Here is a 21,249-nt window from a genome sequence, read left to right on the forward strand (position 1 = left end):
GCTGGACCACAAGCTCTCTCAACAGACGGCAACTGCCTTAAAAGGACTTCGTCTGACTCATCATGGCATCTCCAGCACCTAGGATCATGCCTGGCACCTGGCAGGTGCCTGATACAATCTGCTGACTACATACATAAATATGGACATGTGAGGCACGTTCTTCCCAGGGTAAAGTATTCATGACAAAGACCGATGTTAAAGATGTCTCTTGCCGTGACCTTTTAGAGTCTCTATTTTGCAGTACAGGGAATCTATTGGGTCCATTACTGCTGAATATGTTTATTTACTGCAGTTTGTATCTCATTTTCATAAAGACTTGGGATGCTCATTTGTTCTGTTCTACCAGTGAGTTGGCCAGGGGAGCCGGGATTCCACAGAAGGGAGGCTGAACACCATTTAGAAGCAAGCGGTCAACTACCCACTGGGAGGCAGAAAGTCAGACCGAGAAGTCCTGCAACAAAGATTGTTTACATCAGCAAGCCCTCCCTTCTGCTTGCATCCAGATGAGCCAAGGCTACAGTTGGAAATATAGGAGTAGATGTTACCAGCTAGAAGCTAAGCTCAGGCAAGCTGCTTTAGGACATCTCCGGTGTTCTCTACCAGTGTACTCTTGAGGGTGGATCCTGTGATATGGGGCATTAACTGATCATCTTCAAAGGAATCCTATGAAGTAAATGGACATGGAACTGGGTTTGAAAAACACTGATACTTTGGTTCCTCGAACAATTCATTTGATTTAAAGTGTGAACAATGTCAACATCCTCCCTCCATCCAGTGGCCTTCCATTAAACTTTCTGGAATAAAATCTTTTTAAATAGATCATGAATTCATCTTATGAGGACAAATGCTGTGTCTCTCCATAAACTAAAGTTGCCTGAATATGGTCCTCACTCTGTTCTGGCAGCAACAGCCCTGGTTTTCCATTCGCCAAACCAACTGACCAGACATCTACTTGCACAGACAATCACTGCCAGACCACTAACTCAACCCTCTGGGACAGCCAGAACCTCAGAGAGGGTGGTGATGAAGATGCCCACACTGCAGGAACAGGCAGAGGCAGAAAGGTAACAGAAATAGGTGTCTTCGTTTGCTGCTCAGCCAAGGGGGACACTTCTCTTAACCACTTGATGTAAGACCTAGGACATGAGTGTCTGGTGGATCTTCATTCAAGGTTGAAACGAACCAGTTAAAACCCATCTTAGTATTAACGGAAAGGGATCACATCTCCATCCCCAGCAATATCCATCAACTGTGTTATGACGAAAAAGAAGAAAAAACTGCTTCCCCTTACTGATTCTGGGACTACTCCTCCTGTTCCATCGCCTAAGTGTTTGTTTACACACTGATGATCTTGACAGAATAAATATATAAAAGAGCAGGGCTACACAGTGTCAGGGTCAGACGTGAAACATGTATCATCCTTAATTCTGTCCCTCAGCAAATAGACTTATGATTTCAATTTAAAAAGTTGACCATGAGACAAAGAAACTCTCATTTCCCACATCTAATGAGAGAGACATATATGATTCTGTGCACAGCTATCTCAGAAATTAGTTGGACTTTCGGTCTGCTTAGCATCCATTTCCTTTAGGGAACAGCTCTTCTTGAGTTCCATGCAGCTCTTCTTGGGTTCCCTGGAGTGTGGATGTCTCTCTCCTTTCTCCCACATCCCCTCTGCCTCCATAGCAGTGAGCAAATGACTTATTGACCCCATTTTGACACTTGGATTGTCCAAGGGATAACTAGATTTCTTTACTAACACTATAATCTCTAATCACTTGGCCATAATACAGCCAGCAGATCTACCCCCACTGGACCCACTGCTTACTATGGCAGTGCTCTGTAATTTTTCAGGGCATATGTCCAGCTATGTGACCTGGACAAAGACTGAACCTCTCCCCGCCTCAGTTCCGTACTGTGTGAACAGGGGATCATAACACTACTCCTTACCTCTTACATTTGCTGTGAGGACTAAATTGACACATGTAAAGCACATAGGAGAGTGCCTGGTGTTTATCACAAACTCAGTAAATTATCCCAGATCAGGTCCCTTCAAAGAGGCTTCTACCTATTGGTGTTTCTAATTCTTCATAATGGCCGAAGAATTTTATGTGCGACCAACCCCTACCTACTCCACTCTCCACCTACTACCTGCCCCTTCCAACTCCACTCTCAAACCTCATGGGCTCTGTGTCCACCTCACCAACAATTCCAACCAAGATAAATGAAAAGAGTAGAGTTGGGCAGGGAGTAGTAGTAAGTCCTATTGATTAAGAGAACAGAATATCTCTGGCCAGCTCAAATTCTCTGCCTTCCTTCAGTGGTTTTGCTTACAGGTATGAGGTTTGGTTTTCCTACATTTTTACTTCTTTCTCTCCATTATAAACCTAATGCTTTGGCCCAGGTCTTATGATGACTGACAAATAGAATTCCTCAAATACAGACCAGGCTTAGAATCTGATAGACTTTTCACCACTGATCTGGTAGCTTTCAAAGGTCTGGTTGGCCTGAGTCCTCTGTCCTAGAATTCAGGAACTAGAAACTGTAAACACTGCATTTCCCTCCCCTTTAAAATAAAATAAGAGAAGAAGGATCTGGGCTCTTATGACTTTCAGATATCCACAGAGTGAGGGTGATAGGTCCTCCCACATGTAGGGAGAGTGGGTTACAACCTTCCTTCATTTATCACTGAAACAGCACTTTTCCAAATTTGCACACACCCAAATAATATAAATCTTTTAGAGATGGTCTCAGAGGAGGTAGGTAGTTTTTGTTTTGTTTTATTTGTTTGTTTGTTTGTTTGTTTTTGCATCAGGATTGGTCATCCCCAGTGGAGCAGATGGAAATAACTTCCTGACTTAAGGCCAGTCATCAGGTCCCACAGACACCATTATCTCAGCCTCTTCTGTCTAGCTGGTGTTACTCAGATGTAAATAAGTTTAGGTCGAACCCACAGTCCATGCCAGTGGCATTCCAAAGCCCTCCCGAAGACTTCTGGATATTTCCAAGGGACTTACATGTTCTAGATTATCTCTGCTTCTGAGCAACCATGTCCAAGGGTGCTTTGTCCAGAGCATACTGAACCAGACATAACCCAGCCTCATCCTCAGTTTGCACCAAAAGCTCACTCCCAAAGGCATTCATTCGTGAGAGTAAAATATTTTACCAAAGAGCTGGAGGTCATAGACAGAGGTGAGATTATGTTCCATGAAACATGCAAGTTAAAAGATATTCATGTTCCTGTTTTAAAAGCTCTGTTATCTATTCAGTCCTTAAGAGCTTTACTCACTTGTGTTTCTCCCAATTCAGCACCCAGCCTTCTACCTTCTTTCCTTCATTCTTACTTTCTGCCCCATCTCAGGAAGGGAAGTCAAAACTTCAACTTCCAGTAGAGATAAGCCAGTAACATACATGTAGGTTGAGAAAGTGGGATGTCAGGCCATAGAGAAGACCCGGACTGCCTCGAAGCATTCAAGTTCAAAACATTGGTAAGTACTGTGTCCTACTAAATACTTCTGTAGGCCTTTTGACCTGAAGACAGCCAGTTTGCAGACCTTCAGCTCCACAGGGTCCCCTCTTTACCACATCCAGCCAAGAGAGCAAGAGTGCCACCAAACTGGAGCAAGCAAGGACTATTCCCTCCCACCCTGTGTGTCCTGAAGCCCTGCCAGGATTAGACGTGCATTATCATAATCAAACCATATATTAGATGGTGAGGTGAAATCAGCCTGTGCCAGGCGAGCTTGAGCTTAGGACAGTCTGGGCTCACCCCGGACTCCACTAACCAGCCTGTGTATTCTTTATTACTATTGTAGCAATATATAAATAACATAATATTTACCATTTTAATCACTTTTAAGTGTACGGTTCAACAGCTTGTGCAAGTATCACCACCATCCATCTCCACCTTTTTCATTACCCTAAACTGAAGCTCTGTGCCCATTACACACTAACTCCCTGTCCTCCCTTCCCTTCCAGCCCCTGGGAGCTATTCTACTATCTGTCTCTATAAATTTGACTACTCTAGGTACCCCATTATAAGTGAAATCATATAATGTTTATCCTTTTGTGACTGGCTAATTTCAGTTCGAATAATGTCATCAGGGTTCATTCATGTTATATCCCATGTCAGAATTTGCTTCCTTTTTAAGACTGAATAATATTCCATTGTATGTACATACCGTATTTTATTTATACATGGATGGACATTTTCATTTTTACCTTTCAGCTACTGGGAATAATGTTGCTATGGACACTGGCTTACAAATATCTGTTAGAGTCTCCGCTTTTGTTTCTTTTGTGTATATATCCAGAAGTGAAACTGCTGGGTCAAATGTTTAATTTATTGAGGAACCGTGCCTGTGTATCCCTGAACAGGGCACAGAGCCTCTCTGAACTTCATCTGTAAAATGGGGAGGATAAGAGTGGGCTAAGAATGCATGTAAAACATTTGGCTCAAGGACTCGGCACAGCATAAATTTTCACAGATGTTTTAACTCATTGTCCTCTGAATTCGAGGTACTCAAACTAAATGGTCTCTCAAGTCACTCCAAGTTCCAAAAATCCATGATCCCACCATTAAATTATTTTCCTGCTGGAGAAGCCAGGAGTTTGCAGGAGTATATATCAGGGGAACACCCTCTTTACGGTCCCCACAAAAATACACCCCTGCCAAGAAGGCCCAATTTGCATAGCTCTCTCCTTGGAATTTGCTAACACATCCCATTAGAAACCAACATCTAATTTTTCTCTTGCCACTCCTTTCGCCTTGCTTTCTTTCCACATTCCCTTCCTCAGCTCCCTCTCCTGCCCACTGAATATCTGTGCTTCAAATTATCTTCCCCCACTGCCTCTGTGTTCATTCCCCACAAGCTAATGTCTGTTGGAAGCAGCACTTGCGAAGTTATCCATATTAAGGTTTCATTCCCCAGAGTCACATATTTTAAATGAGTTTTTCCTCTTGGGCAGAATCCTGCTGGCAGAGCTACTGCTATTTGGTGAAGTCAGTGGAGTTGAGTTTCTCTCTCACATGCTGTTTATGTTGGGTTATCGCTTGGCCTAATGTTTGGATTCTCATCCTCCAACATGTGTCCCGTGCCGATGAGCAACAAAGACCTCCTGTGCCATCCCAGTAGATGTTTATGTTTCATTAAATGCTCATTTTAGAAAAAGCAATTAGAGGAGACACGCTTTCAAGCTTCTCTTGACAGGGCCAGATTTAGATTCCAGCAGGGAGTGGACTCACTACTTAGAGAAACATTTTCCTTCTCCATGATATTCTTCCATCTTCCCTCCAAATGTGATCCCTCAGCAACTGAAATACCCTCGCTGGACACGGGAAGTTGCCCTGACGCTCGTTCGGTAGCTTGGCTGCCAAGAAACCACTCACCCTGCCTGAAGCTTTTCCATAGCAGAAGGTAAAAGAGATTCTCAGGTCAGAAACAAATGGTTTTTTCAGATCCTGGGCAAGGAAAACGGGGCAGCTGAGCTTTGTTTTTTTTTTTTTTCTTTTCTTTTTTTTTAACTTTTATGGGTTTGAGCTATCTCACCTGCCACATTATAAAAAAAGCAGGGGACTCTTTGTGCAGCCATGAGGACACCAGTCATCTGAGCCCTGGCGCTCTGGGAAGGACTGGGCTTCTGTGGAGTTGGGCTGGGGCCACCACGCCCGGAGGTTTGGCTCCGAAACACAGAGATAGAGCAGGGAGGCATCTTCATGCAAAGTCGCCGCCCTCTCAGGCCAAGTATCTGGGTTCATGGGTTATCAGACTCCTCATGGGCCCCTTCTTTCTTCATTATTGTCTTTGGGCTGCTCCAGATGAGACAAAATTCAAATGAAATACTCTCCAGTTTGAGAGTAAATCATCAAGGAAGATTTCACCTGGGACAGGCAGTCTATGTAGATGAGAAGAAAATACTGACCAAAATTTTTTTTTTTAATCTTTTTCTGTACTTCTTGGCTTTTTGTTCATCACGAAGGGATAATGCTGGAGTTCCCGTACTATACAGTAGCCTATTGCATTTTGCATCCTCGCCACTTGACTTAATCTGTTTCATTCTCACGGAGCTTGCCAGCTAGTTGCAGCAATGGAGCACCCACCTTTCCGTCTCTAGAGCCCAGACGACGGTAACTAGCACAAGTGACAGACAGGTAGCCAGCACAGAAGGGAAGCAGCAAAAGCTCACGAACTCCCTGCTTCTACAAAATGCTACCCTGTTTTGTAGTTTCTGCACACTGCAACCTGCTCTTACCTCCTGATACTTCCTCCCTCGAGCCATAGAAGGACAGAAGCTCCTAGGAAGTCCCAGTTTTCCTGCCAGCCAGTGAGCAAGTACAAAACAAGCCTTCCAGTCCCTCGCTTCTGCTCTCAGATGGGTCAAGCGGCTCCCTGAAGCTCTGCGTCTGGTTTCAGCCTCGTTTGCCCCAGGAGCCCATTTGACATGGGTTTGTGGCTCAGAAAATGACATGTGAAAAACACAGAAGCCAGAGCTCTTTCTAAACAAACACTGTGCATCCCCAGAAACAACTTGCACTTTTAACCTCGGTTTTTCCTTCTTTCTCATTATCAGGAAGGAAGTGTGCATATGCTGAGTGAGTAAATCTCCCATGCAGGGATCAGTTCTGAAGGGATGTGACTGTAAGATCCCATCAACCAAGACCCAGGAGGAGGAACACCCTGCTGCAAGCCCTGCTTGCTCTTGATTCATCTCCCCCTCCCACCTACCTCTGAGGGGGGCTCTTTCCAGTGGAAACTTAGCTTTTGCAAGTTGGAGTGGGTAACTCAGACTGGATAGATGCCTGGAGGTAATTTTATGCCTTAAAAAGCTAAACATTAAAATAAAATAATAAAACTGGTGCTGGTACCCTTCTCCGAAGCAGTTCAGCCCCACAAGTTGAGGTGACAAAACCATGTCACATTCTCGGGCAGGGCAGCAGGCACTCCAGCACCACCAACCAAGTCCTCAAGAGTATGACTAGAAGCAGCACCCCCCCCCCCACCCCCATCCCCGCAGCACCAACTCTTGGGACACCCCAGCCCCCAGGAGGGAGACACCTCGCTACAAGGGGGCCCTGAAAGCTGCTACTCACAGTACCTCTTGGCAAGGATGAGATGAGCAAGAGCTGCAGGAAAGCGAGCCCCAACTGCGGCCACCAGCCCAGCTCCATCGTTCCAGCAGCGGGTGCCGTGAGTGACTGCTGGGGAGGGACCGAGGGAGGCCGGCGGGCAGGCGGCTCTTACAGGGACCTCCCCAAGCCCCAGCTGAGCAAGAGCTCGGGTTTCAGCTCGCCAGGCTCTCTCATCCTCATCTGAGGGAACCACCTTCAGCGAGAGCGACGTCAGCCCAAACCTCTCTCTGCTGCCTTAACCCTTGCGGGGCCTGGGGAGGCGTGGCCATGCAGGGAGGCTCAGAGCGTGGCTGGAAAGCACGCCCTGGGGCAGGGAGGCCAGCCCTGGTCAGGCTGGGCTACCTGGCCAGGTTGGGGGAGGGGCGCGGCTGGCAGGCCCCTGGATGGCTGGATGGGGCAGAGGTAGGTGGGGCTGTGGAGCGGCTCAGGTGAGGCCCGAAGCCCCAAATACATTTTCCCACCCACCCATCCCCAAGCCGCATCCCACCTCCCCTGCACTCCCAGATGCAGGGGACAAGAGCTGCCCCCGTGCGGACCAGGAGTGGCCTTGCGGGGATGGAACCCCGCGATGGGAGGAGAAAGGGAGCCAACCCTCCTCCCCTCTCCACCTCTCTCCCCAAGCCTTCTTTCTGCCTAAACTCTCCCTCCCCTGGGCGTTTGCTCCAGGTGTTCACAGTTTGGAAACCTTATCGTCTGCATCCACAGGCTGCAGGGAACTACTTCATCTCCCCGTGATGCCCATCAGGTGAGGTCAGCAGCATCAACAGCTCCCACCCTCTTGCCAGGCATGGTACTGGGCTCAGGAATAAAAGACCACACAAGACACTGCCCGCGTTGTGAGGGCCTGCAGTCTAGGAACAGAGGTAACAAGTGACATTTGAAGTGAGGAGAACGGATGCTTTAGAAGACTAACTGCTGACTTTTTTTTTTTTTTAATCAATTCCTCTGCCCCAGGTATGTAGGTACCTTTGTGGATGAAGAAGGGACCACATGCTAAACCTGACAAGCTCAGGGGAGGCCTGCAAGGCGGGCCTTACAAACTCCGAGACTGAAAGTAACAGCCTAGGATGGTCAGAACATAAAAGCTCCTAACAGCGGGTCCTGGCAGGTGTTCACGTCCTAGTTGCATCTTCCTTTGCAAAGGTCAGTCATCACCTTAAGTGAGCCTATTGTCTTTTTGCTTCTAAGATCACATACCTCTGAAATGTTAATCTTTTCCAGACCCCTCGGGCACCCCCACCAGCAGGAGACCACAGAGCCCCTCACTGTTATCTTGTCGTCGAAAACTATCTCTATGCTGTAAATATTAATTATTAACTACCCTGGACCCATCAATGGAAAAGGAAGTCTGTCTCTCTGGTTTACTTCTTATCTAACCCCGGAGGTTCCCCTACTTTTCTTTTTCCCACCCCCTTAATCTACCACCAATGGATTTCATGGAACCCTCCTTACATCTCCTCCTTTGATTCTAATGCAAAACTGCCATTCTCCAGAGCATTTTCTCAATTCATTGAGATTCTGCTTTCCGGGAATTGTCATCAGTTTGGCTCAAATAAACTCATAAAAATTCTCTACGGGTTTGGGCTTTTCTTATGTTGACACCTCGCATGTATTAACTCATTTATTCCTCACAATAAACCTATCATCTCCATCTTAAAGCTAGAGAAACTGAATCATTGAGAGGGTAATAGTTCATCCAAGGTCACACAGTGAGCAAATGTCAGAGCCAAGGTTCCAGCCCAGGCAGCTTGGGTCCAGAGGCTATGGTCCTAGCCCCCAGGCTCTACTGAGTTTTAGGATGCTGTGTGTACAGCATTTCATTTAACTATCATAGTCACCATGTATAATAGATGGTATTGTCTACACAGTGTGAATGCAAAAACCAAGACTGAGCGACAAAGTGACTTGCTCAAGGTCACTTGGCTGAAGCGGCAGAGCAGGACTCACACCCGGGTCTAACTCAGGGAAGAGCTGGGGCTCCAGGCCATGCTTGGTCCCAGTTTGTACAATCAGATGAAGAACCAAAGTTGAAAGACGTGACTGTTCAGGCCTGGGGCAGAGGAAGGTTTCTGTGAGCTGGGGAAGCTTAATCTGGGGCCTGAGAGAGAGGTAGAATTGCAATCCATGGAGGGCATGGGGAGAATTTTCTAGAAGGAAAGACTGAATTTTGCCAGTGCCACTAGGAAACTATGAGTATTTACATGTTATATCATGATTTATATTTATTCTTTTCCCCAAAGAATCCATGGCAACGATCTATATATGAACAAAAGCCAACCCAACAGGATGGATAATACATGTAGTTTGGGTGTGGCAGAGAGCAGGAAAGGAAGAAGAATGTGGCCAGGTTGATTGGATTTTATTCTGCAGTTAATGGGGTGGGGAGGGGGTTAATGCCAGTTTAGGGCCCACAGCAAAGTTCTAGGGAGAAAAATTTGCCCTGGTATCCAAACTGAGGGATGAACGAGGCCAAGACTGGCATAGAGAGAACTGGGCCTGTGGACAAAGGCTTAGAGTAAGGAGTACGCAATGGGAATGAGGGAACAGGTGATGAGAGACACTTGGGGACAGTAGACTGCCCGGGGCCCGCCACAGACCCGATGGGCAGGAGCCTGACACAGGTGCTCCTCTGGAAGAGAAAGTCCGAATCCCAGCCCTGCTCCTGGGCCCACTGCATGAAGTGACTGGAAGAAAGGACTCAGCAGTCGGAGACCTGGGTTTGAATCCTTGATTCGCCACTTTCTGACGGACGATAAGCAAGCTAACTCACCCTCTGAACCTGTTTTCTCATCCGTAAAATGAAAGTAATGGCCAAAGCGATTATAGACCTTTGCAAGAATCTGATGAGATTATGTACATAAGGCCCTTAGCATAAGGCCTAGTTCATACTAAATGCTCGACAAATATTAATCATTATCTGTATCATCAGTCTGAGACTGACCCCATGGTATGAACCTTCTTCCTCACCCTCAACTTCCCTATCCAGGAGAAATTTGTTTAAAACAAGCACCAAGAGTAGCCTTAAAAGTGGGGGGAAATACTAAAGGGCAGCATATCTAAGCAGTGGAGGGCAGAGGTGAGAGGAGGAAAGGTTTACTTTGTTGCTGGTCAACCAGCCCCGACCTTTGGTGATGGGGATGGGGAGGAGGTAACTTAGTTTCTAAATAACTGGGGGTTTTAGAGCCTCTCAGGAGTCTGTTTCTCCCATCAGCTGACAGTACCACTTTCTCCTCTCATCTCCTCTCCCCCTCAACACACACACAACCTCCCTGAGTTGATACCCAGCAGCCTCATCCCTCCGGCAATTACACTTCCAGTGGGGTGGGGCCCAGGTGATGAACCTAGCTAACTGCTCCCCAAGGAAGTCCCTGGTGCCAAGCGTTTGCTTCTCCAGGCTTCAGCGCCTGGACACAGGCCCTCACTTCTAGTCTTGCCCACAGGAATAATTGGTCTCTGCTAGTTTGTTGTCACTAATTTGGGTTTGCAAATTTCCTAGGGCTCTGGAACCTGGAAAGGAATTCTCAAAGCAGTGATCAGATAGCACTTCGTTGAACTTTATAATAAGCCTGGCTGGGAGAGGAAGAGGGAAGCTATTATGACTTTGATAGAGAAAAGTTTGCCTGAGACCATACAGCCCCACACAAATTTCAATTTTCCTACTTCACTTTAGCTTATTCTCTCCCCATTACGGTCAACTCAAATTGTCATACTGAGAGAGTTTAGTGTTCTTCTAAATCAGGGGATCTTGACCTGGGTTTCACGGAGTCCACTGGGAGGGAGTTTTGAGAGGGCCTTTGAACCTCTGGGTATTATATGCAAAAATTATGCATACTTTTTTTTGGGGGGGTGGGGGAGTAAGAGGGAGCCATAGCCTTCTTCAAAGTCTCAAGGGGATCTGTAAACTCCCAATTTTTTTTTTTAAGAATCACTGATATTTATAAGTTGACACTGAAAAACTGCCCAGACATTTAATGGATTTGGGGAAAGTAGTTTAGTATAAACAATCATAAATAATCATTGAACCTGGGGATAAACTGCACAATGAATATTTGGAGGACCCCTCTCCCTTTTTTCTATTTCTGCCTTAAGAGCACTTGTTCTGGGTCACATTGCTTAGTGTTCAATTCAGCTGGACCACTTAATATCTGCGTCCATGTGGGCAGGTTGTTTCACCTATGATGGCCTTAGTTTTCTCATATGTTAAGTGGGAAAAATAATGGTACCTACCCCCATAGGGTTGGAATAAAATGCTCCAATAGTGCCTAAAATATACTATGTACTGAGTAAACATTGGCTGGCTGTTTTTATTAGTTATCTCTCCCTCCTGTCCTTACCTTCTACACCCACTTCTGAGAGGAAGAAATCACTAGAAAGGCTGTGGGTAAAAACGGCAAAGTGCCATGCTGGGAATTAGGGAGTAATACTTGGAATTAAGAATTATCTACTTAAAATCAGTACTCAGAAATCCACAATGGGCTGTAGTAGATGGAGTTGGGCCACCCATTTAATCACAAGTCACAATACCCACTAATTTTCTCCTGGAAGAAAGAGGCACTCTAACAAAACCTGTACCACCGGGAAGGCTGGTTGTATGTGAATACGCAGAAAGAAACAGCAGAGAAGGCTGTGCTGTGAATGCCAACAGCTCCCCAAGCTATTAACTTCTGTAGATCAGCAGCTGAGTAGCAACCATATAATGAATGGAAAGAACTGGGGTAGAAATTGGTCTGCAAAACTGAGAGACGCATCTTAGATTGCTCGTAATTAATTTTGGTTTCCATCAGCTGCACAAAACACAAAGTTCAGATTAACCAGGGCCAGAGATGGAGAACAGAGGTCTGTAGAAAAGACCAAGGGCCCTTCCACCGGAGCCTGCTATAACCGGCCCCACCGTGGAAGTCGCCAGGTCTAATAAATACCGGCTGTTCACCTACACAATAAGTAATAATGTTCTGCCTCAAGGTCTGGCTCAGCTCCACTGTCTTTCCACTGGGAGTCAGGCAAGAGGGTAGGTGTGTCTGTGGTTCTTTCTCTGGCCACATTCTTCTTGCTCTATGTCACTCTTCATGCAAATTGCTGAAAGCCAGTGAGCCTCCCTCTTTCGTAGTCAATGTGCTCCTGGATCACTTGGGGAAACCAACTCTCGACTTCCATATGTATATTTATAAACTTTGATTTAATAAAAATGTTGTCAGCTATGCAACTGAACTGCAAAGCATTACACAAAACGCTGGCAAAAAAAAAAAAAAAAATTGACCACAATCCAGGTGGCTTGAGAGTTACATGTAGTTGAGTCAAAGTAGCAAAAAGTAGAAAAACTCCAAGAAAAGACAACAGGGTACAGTGGCACAAACAAAAATGCAATGGTCAACAGACTCCAGGATGAATCAAGGCTCCACTACCTACCAGCTGTGTGAACTTGAGCACATATGATGGCCCCTCTGAGCCTCAGTTTCCTGATTGGTAAAAAGAAGGTAATAGTTACCTTGTAATTTTGGTGAGAGGATTAAAATGAATCTGGCATACATAATGGCAGCTCAGTCAATGTTGACTGTTATTATAACTATCAATGAATATCTAATTTTAGGGGTTTCCAAAAATTCTCCCTTCGGCTATTTAACTGAAATTAAACTTAATAGGTACCATTTTCCTCAAGTCTGGTGATGTAAGTTAGGTTATGTGCCTAACTTAAGTATAGATTGACTTGAAGCAAATGCACATCTGAAAAATATATTGCCTTGCACATTTATTCTTCCAGTTGGAGGTCTAGGGAAAGTGTGCCTTTGTTTTAAGACAAATTGAGAGGCCTGTCCTGAGCAGACCCTATCCAGGTGTTTAAAGAAGAAAGTGTTTGAAACTTTATTCAAGGGACCACTGCAATGGGGTGTTGCAGAGGGGAATGAAATTGGGCTCAATTCTGAATACAATAAGAAAAAGTGGAAATTTATAGCCAAGGAATAGGGTGTGGGTCAGTGGGTGGAAAATTACTAAGAGGAAGATCATCTGGGGGAAGGGGGGCGTTCTGGCTGAATGGATTTGATAGGATTCTTGCTGATGGCAGGCCAGGGTGATCAGATATCCCCTTGGGGGCAGGTGGGGGGGATAAGGAATTTGATCAGATATCAAGGGTAATCAGACATCGATGATGGATGATTCTCACTAAACTGACTTAGCAGGATTTTGCTCTTGAGACCAAGGCCCAAGGATAGGGCCTACTTGAAAAAAAGGCTCAGAGAAGCTTGACTAAAGTTTGATTAAGAAGAGTGTGTTTATCACAGGATCCAAAAAGTACCCTGCCTTGTGTTGACTGTCTAGTTTTATCTTGCCACCTGTTCACTGGGATAAATAGGATTTGTATATAAAGCAACTGGTCTCCTACTATGGAACCCCCTTTGATGTGCTAAAGGAAAAAAGTAAAAATTATTCGTTCATTTAGTCAACACCATTTTACTGCATGTCTACTATATGCTAAAGGAAAAAGGTAAAAATTATTCGTTCATTTAGTCAACACCATTTTACTGCATGTCTACTATATGCCAGACAGGTCCTTGGAGTATGGCTGTAAACAACACCTGTGTGTCCCTCACCTTGTGGATTTACAGACCAGATAGCAATGAGACATTGAGCAAATGTGATGAGCAACACGAGTGAGGAAAGAACGTTCTAGAAGCATGTAATGGGCAAAGGAGGCAATGTCGTCTAAGGATCCAAAAAGCTTCCCTTAGGAAGTGACATTGAACTTCAGACCTAAAGGAAAAAACAGGGGAGGGACAGTAGAGGACAGCGACGAGGAGGAGCACGTAATGAGGCTGGAGATGCAGGCAGGCCTTGCGAACCGTGACCTTTATTCTAAGGGCAGTGGGAAACAACGTGAGGGTCAGCGACTAGATCGGATTTGTGCCGCGGACTCGGCTCTCTGTGACCGCGTCCTGCATCCAACAGAGTGGAGAGAAGTGTCTGGACGTGATGGGCGCTGAGGAGGAAGAGAGGGTGGGCGCAGTGCTTGTGGTGTATGTAGAGGGCAGCAGGGAGAGAGCAGTCAGAGATGACTCCCCGTTGATGACCAGGTGGATGTTGCGGGTACACTGCAGTGTGCTAGAGGATCCCCCCACACCCTGTCATTCTCCTCGGATCACTCACTCTGGGAGAAGCCAGCTGCCATGTTGGGTGAGCCGCCCTCGGGAGAGTCTCACGTAGAAACCTCCCAAGAATGAGCCTGAAAGCAGATTGTCCGGCCCTTCCTACGTCTGCGGCCCCAGCCAGCCACTTGACTGCAACCTCATGTGAGTCGCCCAGCCAGAGCCAGCCAGCTCAGCTGATCCCAGATTCCTGCCCCACAGAAACTGGATGAGACGATAAACTGTGTTGTTTTAAGCTGCTAAATTTGTAACACTGCAATAAATTACTAATATAAAAGGTTTCTGAATTGGGCAATCTGGGTTAAAAACACTAAAACTGTCTGTACCCTAGTAAACCTGCAGCGAAGCAAAAACTGCTGGCCAGCGACATAATCACTGCTTCCATCCTTTTTTCCTCCTCAGTGCCTGTCATCTCCAGCCACTTCTCTCCACCCTGTTGGACGTAGGATGCGGTCACAGAGAGCCGAGTCTGAGGCACAAATCCCATCGCTGGCCCTCGAATTGTTTCCCGTTGCCCCGAATGAGAAATGCTACTATTGCAGTGAAGAGGCTTTCGACTGTGACATAATAACAGACCCAATTGCTGTGGCTTAAGCAATAAGAATTTTATTGTCTTGTATAGCAATAAATCCATAGGTAGCAGGGCACCAAGTTAATTCTGTGGCTCAACGTTAGTGTTAAATCCCCAGGTCCAGATTACAAAAGCTATGTACAGGATGTATGCATTTATACAAAATTTCAGGACATAAAAAACATCATATGTTGTTTATGAAGACAAACATATATCATTAAACTACTAAAATATTTGTAGGAATGACATATACTACCTTCCAGGTAGCAGTTCTTGCTGAAAAGGAAAGACGTCACAAAATATGGGATAGGTAATTTTAGCTAAAATATAAAATAAGCAAAGGAGAAATCTGAAGCAATTGAAGCAAAATGTTAACATCTGTTTATCTCTGAGGTGAGTACATGGGTATCTGTTATTGTCTGGAATATTTGTATGTATGGATTGTTTATAATTATATCAATATTTTATAGCTATAAAGAAGTAGCTACGGGGGGGGGGCACATAGGAAAATATTTTCTAATAGAGAAGACACACATTTATTCCTTAAGAAAATGTTTCAAGTGTCTCCTATGTGTCGCTCACATTCTAGGCAATAAGATAGCATGGTGAACACGACAGAATGATTCTCGTTTTCATGGAGCTTACATACGAGTGGGCAAAGACCTATACTAAACAAATGGATAAGGAAAGATCAGACGGTGAGAATGCTGTGCTAGAAATGGAGAGAGAAGTATGCTAGAGAGGGACGGAGGAAGGTACTTCAGTTAGTGGAATCAGGGAAGGCCTCTCTGAGAAAGTGACATTTAAGCTGAGACCTGAAGTAAATGCCATGGGAGCCTCTCAGGAAAGGGCATTCCAGGCCGAGGAGCAGCTAACGCAAAGGCCCCGGGCTGGGAATGAGCTCGGTGGTCCTGAGGAACACAACGAAGGTCAGTGCAGCTGGCACCAAGTGCATAAACACCTCCTGAAACAGAAGGAAAATGAAAGGGCCCAGGAGAAAATGCTGGGAAGATCAAGTGAAGCTTCATGTCGAATGTCACATTGCCTTCGGGCATCAGGGAATTCTCTGAAAATCTAGTGAAAGGCTATGGATCCTAGAAAAAACTACATACACATACTGATTTTTGCTTACAATTTCAGTATACATGTGAATCCTCCAAAGCCGACCCAGAAATGACCTAATCCCAGCATCTGAAATGAAGCACATTATTCTCAATTAGTGAAGGAATGGGGACCTGACCATTTCTACCCAGTGAAGGACTTCTTTATAGGTAATGTTTGCACTACAGCCCCCTACCGTGCCAGCCAAGGAGTTCTGAACACTGCACCAGTCTGAGGCTCTTCTACTCAATCCTTCTACTCACTCCTCCTTTGTCCCCCACTCCCCCAAGCCAATTTTCTGTGTCAGACGTGCACAGCGGTCTGCAGGCCCTCCTTGCCTACTCCTGACCCCTCTCCCTTTCATCTTTCACAGGCTTTACCACCAATAATTATGTCTTGTTTTTAAAACTCTGCTTGGTATCTGCTTCTCAGAGGAACCAACCAATACAACTGGTACCAGGAATGATCAGAAAGAAGATGTGGGAAGATGGAGTTTGGGTTCTGATTCACTCACCACACAGCTGGTAAAGAAGGTCCCATCTCAAATGGCATTGAGGGTAGTACAGATCATTCCCACAACAAGGTGGCAACTCAAGTGCTGAAATTTTCACAGGTGGTTCTTAAAAGGATATCCTGGTGGAGGGAAATGCTTTGGCTGGTATGATGATTTAGGCCTTTGAATATTATGGGGAAACAACACACTTCAGGGCAGTGGAAAGAGCTGGTTGCTCAGTTGAACTGATGCTCTACAGAGGGATAATGACAAACTAAGGGCAATTAACAGACTCAAAAACTAAGTGCGAGTGCTAGTGGTCCTCTCTGGTTGCTCCTGCAGGAGGAAAGTGGACACAGTGGAGCAGCAAACTCAGGTTCTGGTAATTATAGTCACCAGGCTTTGAAGAGAGTAGAATGCTTAGTCAAGGCAGGTCACTATGCTAAAATCAGTGCCCCGGCTGAAAAAACTTGAACTCCCAAACATGAGCTTGAATCATTTGAATGGATGCTCCAAAGATTGTGGTTCCATGACTTTCCTGAATCCTCCGTGCCTACAGAGATTGCTCACCTGTCCCTACTAAGAACTAGAACTCTCCCCTGTGGGAAGATACAGCATGGGCCTCTCTATTGCAAGAGAATGGGTATTCTCAGGTCCTTCCTCCAGACTTGTCCTGGCTGCCATATATGCTGGGGTTAAATCCTTAACTAGGGCTACATCCCAGCATAATCCAAGTTTAGGAAGTGATGCATCCAATAAGGAAAAAAAGAGACAAACCCGAGTGGAGTTGCAAGAATTAGATAGCATGTACCCACAGGAGCTGGGGGGCAGTACCCGTGGAATTGGATTTCGAGCTTGCTTGATCAAGGAGTACAGAACGTAAGAATGGATAGGCAAGAGTTCACCTACTTGGGAGTAATAGTCAGGGACATGGATATGGGCAAATTGGCTATTAGGTAACTCTTAGAAACCTGGAGAAAGCAATAGCCCACAATGACCAAAGTGGTAATGTCTGAGATGCCAGAGATGGTGGGATTACATGGCTCAGGGAAGCAGCCATGCTAGATCGGACATATTATATGAGGACATAACATCCTTCAGAGATTTTGTCCCATGGAAGGATGCAAAGAACACACTACTCAGCAAGGCCATCAGGAATGTGCAGATGGGACGGCTGTCGGCATCACTGAGACATTCAGTGGTGGCTTTCCTCCACAGGCTAGGGTTGACTAAAGGAAATACACCACAGCTCTTGGGCTACAAGTAGCAAGGGGCATGGTGAGGCCTTGATGCGATAGAGTCCAGGTGATGGTGTTTAACTGCCATAAAGAAAGGGGCCCTACGATACGTTCATAACCAGCAGCATTGAAGGAACCACCAAGGGGGCTTAACCCACAAGGTGTGGTGAGGATGGTTAGTAGAACACAGCATCCCTAGAGACAAAATAAACAGGTAGACAAGGAGTCTGCCGCTTCATACATACAATCAAAAAAAGGCAAGAATGGGTGAGTCGGAGCTGAGGGTGGTAGCCCCAACAGTAAAGCATGAACCTTGGTCAATTCCCAGACCTGAGCCAGTTTTCATGCCTATACCTCGTCAGCTACAGAGGTGGGATGGACCCCCACAGGAAGTACGGCAACACCATGGCAAGTATACATCACACTGAGTCTCTTCATATTTCCCTAAAAAGACCTACATATACTTATTCAGATGACGGTGGACTGAGGAAAGAGAAATACCCATACATTTTGAGAGTTGTTGGACACAAAGTCTAAAAAGGCATCAAGACGTGGAGACCTGAAATAACACCATGGCCACCTGTTAGAAGCATATGAAACCAAGTTAATAAATTGAGTCCTGGCCACATGCCAGCTTACAGTGGGATCCAGTGAATCCTTGGACCCATCCAGTGGTCATTTTCCTGGTCTCTAAATATATAATTGGGAATGGCAAACACAGCTGTTGAACTCCTACATGAGATCCTTGGTCCATCATAATAGAAAGGCCAAGTAAAAGCTTCTGAAACTGCCTTTTCCCTTCCCAAGGTAGTGAATAATCAAAAAACGAAATTACATTCCTGGGGGAAGGTGGAGATTAGTGCCACTAAGGATCTTAATGAGGTAGCGCTGGTCTTTTTCATATCTCCATATCTCAATCTAATTCACTGGTCAAGTCCCTGAAGAAACCAGATGGATAATGTAGAATGACTGTAGACAAGCACATACTCAACCAGGAAGCAGTTCCAGTATGGCTGTGTTGACACTCATGATATCTTTGCTGGAGCATAGTAACATGAACCCAGGAAAATAGTATGCAAGCAACACGTTCTTTTCCATCCCAGTCAGAGAAGAGAGTCAGAAACAATTTACATTCATGTGGCATGGAAGATAATGTACAGTACTGTCCTAGGTCTATGTTAATTCTATTGCTGTCGCAATATAGTCAGAAGAAATCGGGACCATCTGGACATGCTGCAAAAAATCACATTGATTCATTACATCAGCGACAGAGCAGGAAGAATAAGAGATGGCTAGCACACAGGAGGCCTCCGTAAAGCAACTCACTTCAGATGGTAGAAGATAAACCCTACAAAGATGCAGGGACCTGACACATTGCTAAAGTTTTCAGGGATCCAGAGAGCAAGGGCATGCTGAGGAATACTATCTAAAGTAAAAAACAAGTTGCTGAATTCTACATCCCCTAGATGAAGAATGAAATATGATGTTTGTTAGGACTCTTTGGGTTGGGTCTTAGAGGAAACACATTCCACATTTAGCAATATTACTCCAGCACACATGCCAGGAGATCTGAAAGGTAGCCAGCTCTGCCTGGGGCCTGGAGCAAGAAAGGGATCTGCAGTCAGTCCGGGCCATGGTACAAGTAGCTCTGCCACCTGGAGCATATGATCCAGCAGACCATCTGGTAGAAGTGTCAGTGGTGGGTAAAGATGCGGTAAGGATTTTACAGCAAGCCCTAGTGGGAGAATCACAACATGGGGCCCTGGGGTGCTAGACCAAGGCCGGTCATTTGCAGCATTTTCTTTTTTGAGGAACATACCCAAGAGTGTTACTGGCCTTCATGGACATGGGATGTTTGACTCTGGGGTATCAAGTGACCATGAATATACAACTGCTCGTCGTGAGCTGAACTCTATCAGACCTTCTAAGTCATAAAGTTACACAGGGCCAGAGCAGACCATTCTGAGATGGAAGTGGTATATCCAGAATGGATTCCAACCGGGACCAGAGGGCATAATCAAGCTTCATGAGCAGGAACCCCCGACTCCCATGCCATACTCCATGGTTGCCCAGCGCCCCTCTCTCAGCTTGCACGTATGGCCGGATGGCTGGGGAGGGGGGTTGGGTTATCATCAATACAATTAGCTGAATGTGAGTGCAAGCTGGAGATGAACAGTGGGAGTATTACAGAGCAGACTTCAATGACAGAGCTAAGAGGAAGTCTTTCCAATTTGTGGGGCTTTGAGTCAGGTCATCTGCATTGTGTGGAAGGAAAAGTAGTCTGAAGCAAGAACTTATAGAGACCCACGGACAGTAGCAAATGGCCTCACTGGCTGATGCGGAGCCTGAAATGAAAAAGACTAAATGAGTGGAGACAAGGAGGTCTGGAGTAGGGGCATGTGGTTCGGCAGTGGACACCCAGCATGATCAAAAAATGTGATCATGGTGGACAAAAAAGCATCCACCATGGAACACCCAAGTAGACAGAAATGACTCAGCCAGTTGACATTAGCCAGTATTTGTCATCAGCTACCCACACGTGGCATGATGGGCACACGGACAGGAAGGCCATGCTAGCAGAAATAAAGGTTACACAATACAACGGCCTGAACTAATGTTTACTAAAGCCGATCTAACAACTGCCACCTCTGAATAACCCGCACGCAACAAGGCCCAATGCTGAGCCCCTGATGTGGCGCTATTCTAATCCAGGACTGGGACAGAGACCTGAGATTTTGCTTTTCTAACGGGAACCCAAAGATGCCAGTGATTCCAATGATGTGAATGACACTGGTCTATGTGCTCTAGTTTGAGGCATAAGGACTTAAAAGAGCAGAAGTTGCCTCCTCTAAGTTCATAGGCTGGACTCCTGATAGGGGAGAAAGTTCTGAAGGAAAGTCATGAAGAATTTTGGCAGGGACCACCTTTCCCCTTAAGCAGCAGCAGAAGTAGGAGACATCTGGCCCTTGAGAGCTGGCACCACCGACTTACCCTGACTTGATCGGGTGGGTTTTCAAACCACGCTTCCTGGGAATGAAGGGGTTACTCTTTGCTAAGCAGCTTAGAGATGAGCAGCATGAACTGTGTTGCATCTTGAGCAATTTGGGACTTGTAACAAAGTCTTCTCCTCCCTCTGCACTGCTGGCTTGACCCAGGGCCTCAAGCTTAATCTTGAGTTTCCATGAGCTGCAACAGAATTGTAACCAGAAGTATGCTACTCTCCAAAGGAGTCAGAAGTTGGGAGGGATCTGGCAGGGGCCCCCCCCATAAATCCAAGTCTATCCGTGCCTCCCTTGGACTCTGCAAAACTATGTTCCCCTCCTTCTTCTTCTTCACAGTGGGCCTCCCAGGGCCTCAGGGCAATCAGAAGTCAGGCTGGACCAGGGCCACACTGACACCGGCTGCTCACAAAGGTGCCTCTGGTGGACTGAGTGCATTTACCTGCGATTTGGCTCTAGATCCTCTTTTTCTTATCATATTTCATTGGAAAATCTGATCTCATTTAAGGTTTGTGTTTTCAATTGTGTTTCTGGGCAGGTGACCAGTGGAATGCAGCCGGGGACATGTAAACAGTTGAT

The 21,249-nt window shown here is 45.8% G+C and overlaps 1 protein-coding gene across 2 annotated transcripts in view; it reads right to left on the minus strand.

Moving 5' to 3' along the window:
• The window catches only part of PAMR1 (peptidase domain containing associated with muscle regeneration 1), a 142,482-nt gene that overhangs the window by 57,543 nt on the left and 63,690 nt on the right, over positions 1–21,249 (minus strand). Inside the window, exon 1 of one of the 2 annotated variants that reach the window (XM_016123221.2) lies at positions 7,096–7,518. The exons of the other annotated variant lie outside the window; for it this stretch is intronic. Within the exon in view, the coding sequence (XP_015978707.2) occupies positions 7,096–7,168 (73 nt within the window). The 5' untranslated portion in view covers positions 7,169–7,518. Of the gene's footprint in view, positions 1–7,095; positions 7,519–21,249 lie in introns of those variants that run through there. 2 annotated transcript variants of the gene reach the window in all.

Source organism: Rousettus aegyptiacus, unplaced genomic scaffold, assembly GCF_014176215.1.
Source record: "Rousettus aegyptiacus isolate mRouAeg1 unplaced genomic scaffold, mRouAeg1.p scaffold_m13_p_5, whole genome shotgun sequence".
Classification (NCBI taxonomy): domain Eukaryota; kingdom Metazoa; phylum Chordata; class Mammalia; order Chiroptera; family Pteropodidae; genus Rousettus; species Rousettus aegyptiacus.